We start from the raw sequence: 2092 nt of genomic DNA, 5'->3' as shown, positions 1-2092 counted from the left end.
CATCAATCTATACGTTAGAGTAGACTTGTACGGTGAGTCATCAATCTATACGTTAGAGTAGACTTGTACGGTGAGTCATCAATCTATACGTTAGAGTAGACTTGTACGGTGGGTCATCAATCTATACGTTCGACTAAACTTGTACGGTGAGCCATCAATCTATACATTAGAGTAGAGACTTGTACGGTAAGTCATCAATCTATACGTTAGAGTAGACATGTACGATAAGTCATCAATCTATACGTTAGAGTAGACTTGTACGGTGAGTCATCAATCTATACGTTAGAGTTGACTTGTACGGTGAGTCAACAATCTATACGTTAGAGTAGACTTGTACAATAAGTCATCAATCTATACGTTAGAGTAGACTTGTACGATAAGTCATCAATCTATACGTTAGACTAGACTTGTACGGTGAGTCATCAATCTATACGTTAGAGTAGACTTGTACAATAAGTCATCAATCTATACGTTAGAGTAGACTTGTACGATAAGTCATCAATCTATACGTTAGACTAGACTTGTACGGTGAGTCATCAATCTATACGTTAGAGTAGACTTGCAAGGTGAGCCATCAATTTATACGATAGAGTAGACTTGTACGATAAGTCATCAATCTATATGTTAGAGTAGACTGGTACGATAAGTGTGATGTGCCCATGGTTGCGCCTACTGAGTGCTGAAGAATGGTGTGAATCCAGGCACCTTGGCAAATGATTGTATTGAGCATGCCAATGACGTGCGACGACTTTTAGTATACACAAAGACCTTGTAGATATCTCCTGTCTTATAACGGGTGCAGTGTGTGACGGGTTTCCACATGACGTGCGTGTGACTGGTTATATGAAGTACCTATCCCTATAACTTACCGGAAAAGGGTAGCCACCTGCTGATACACCTCTTTAATTGTCCGTTGCTCTTTCTGGTAGGTGTGGAGAATCTCCAGGAAGTGCTTGTACACATCCGGACTCTGTCCAAACCTGGTTTTTATCTTGTTAACGTAGTTTATGGCGCTGTTGAACTCGACGGGTGGTGCAAGCTCACTGTGTGGCAGCGGTTGAGGGTGCTGAGGCGCCACCATACCACCCCCCACGGGACGTCCTGTGCACATGATCGTAAGTATTAGACATGTCTCAAAGGGGTATACAACATTTCACAGTGAGTTTACGGCGTCTTAGAAGGAGTATACGACACGTCTCAATGAATATACGACATGTCTTTTCAGTAACTATATGATAAGTCTCATCGAGTATTCTGCTTGTCGCAGTGATTTTACGACATGCCTCACTAAAAACACTCATCTCAGCTAATATACGACATGTCTCGGTAACTATACGACATGCATAGTGAGCATACGACATGTCTTAATACACACACGGCCTGCAGCTGGTCGTAAACATAATCACAAGTATTGCGGCGTGTACTAAGTGGAGTACACATACGGATCATGCACAGGCTGTAGAGCAGATGATTGCACATCTATAGCGTACAGATGTGAGAGTCCATGAAATAAAATGCTGGCGTCAGACCATCCCGCATTTTTTACGACACCTTACACTTACTTTCTGCCCACTACGCCTATAGTATATAAAACAGCAACCTGATCCTGTATACACAGAACATGTAATGCGTAGCATCCAATATATAAAACAGCAAGCTGGCCACAAGGATATACATGAGCACTATAATGATTAAGCAGACATTCGAAACTACCCCCCCCACACCACCACCCCCCAACAGCTGCCACATGAAACGGATCCACCAATACAATCGCCCGTTGTGGAATGCAAAGTACTCGTTGAACTACGCTGTATCTATGTACCCATTTTCTAGACACCCTGGGTGTGATATAGAAGAACAGTACATAAGCTATGCTTGGTAGGGCATGAAGGATTTCTTGAACTATTCATAGTAGAAGCACTACACTACCACTCGAATTCAACCTTTCCACCGAACATTAGAACATATCGAGCACTAAAACATAGAATCTAACGGCTGCAGAGCATATATTTATATACATCATACGTACATGAAATACATCATATATCATATATATATATATATATATATATATATATATATATATGTATAT

General features: G+C 41.2%; 1 protein-coding gene across 1 annotated transcript in view; it reads right to left on the bottom strand.

The window, feature by feature from the left end:
- Window positions 1-669: 669 nt before the first annotated feature.
- The window catches only part of SARC_04954 (hypothetical protein), a gene marked incomplete at both ends in the record, with an annotated part of 5449 nt that continues 4026 nt past the window's right edge, over window positions 670-2092 (bottom strand). The window contains 2 exons of the mRNA XM_014301193.1: window positions 670-835; window positions 870-1101. Coding sequence (XP_014156668.1) covers window positions 670-835; window positions 870-1101 — 398 coding nt within the window. The remainder of the gene's footprint in view (window positions 836-869; window positions 1102-2092) is intronic.

This window comes from Sphaeroforma arctica, assembly GCF_001186125.1.
Source record: "Sphaeroforma arctica JP610 unplaced genomic scaffold supercont1.298, whole genome shotgun sequence".
In the NCBI taxonomy this organism is placed as follows: domain Eukaryota; class Ichthyosporea; order Ichthyophonida; genus Sphaeroforma; species Sphaeroforma arctica.
The sequence above is the reverse complement of the archived record's forward strand: the minus strand, read 5'-3'. Positions and strand labels throughout refer to the sequence as shown.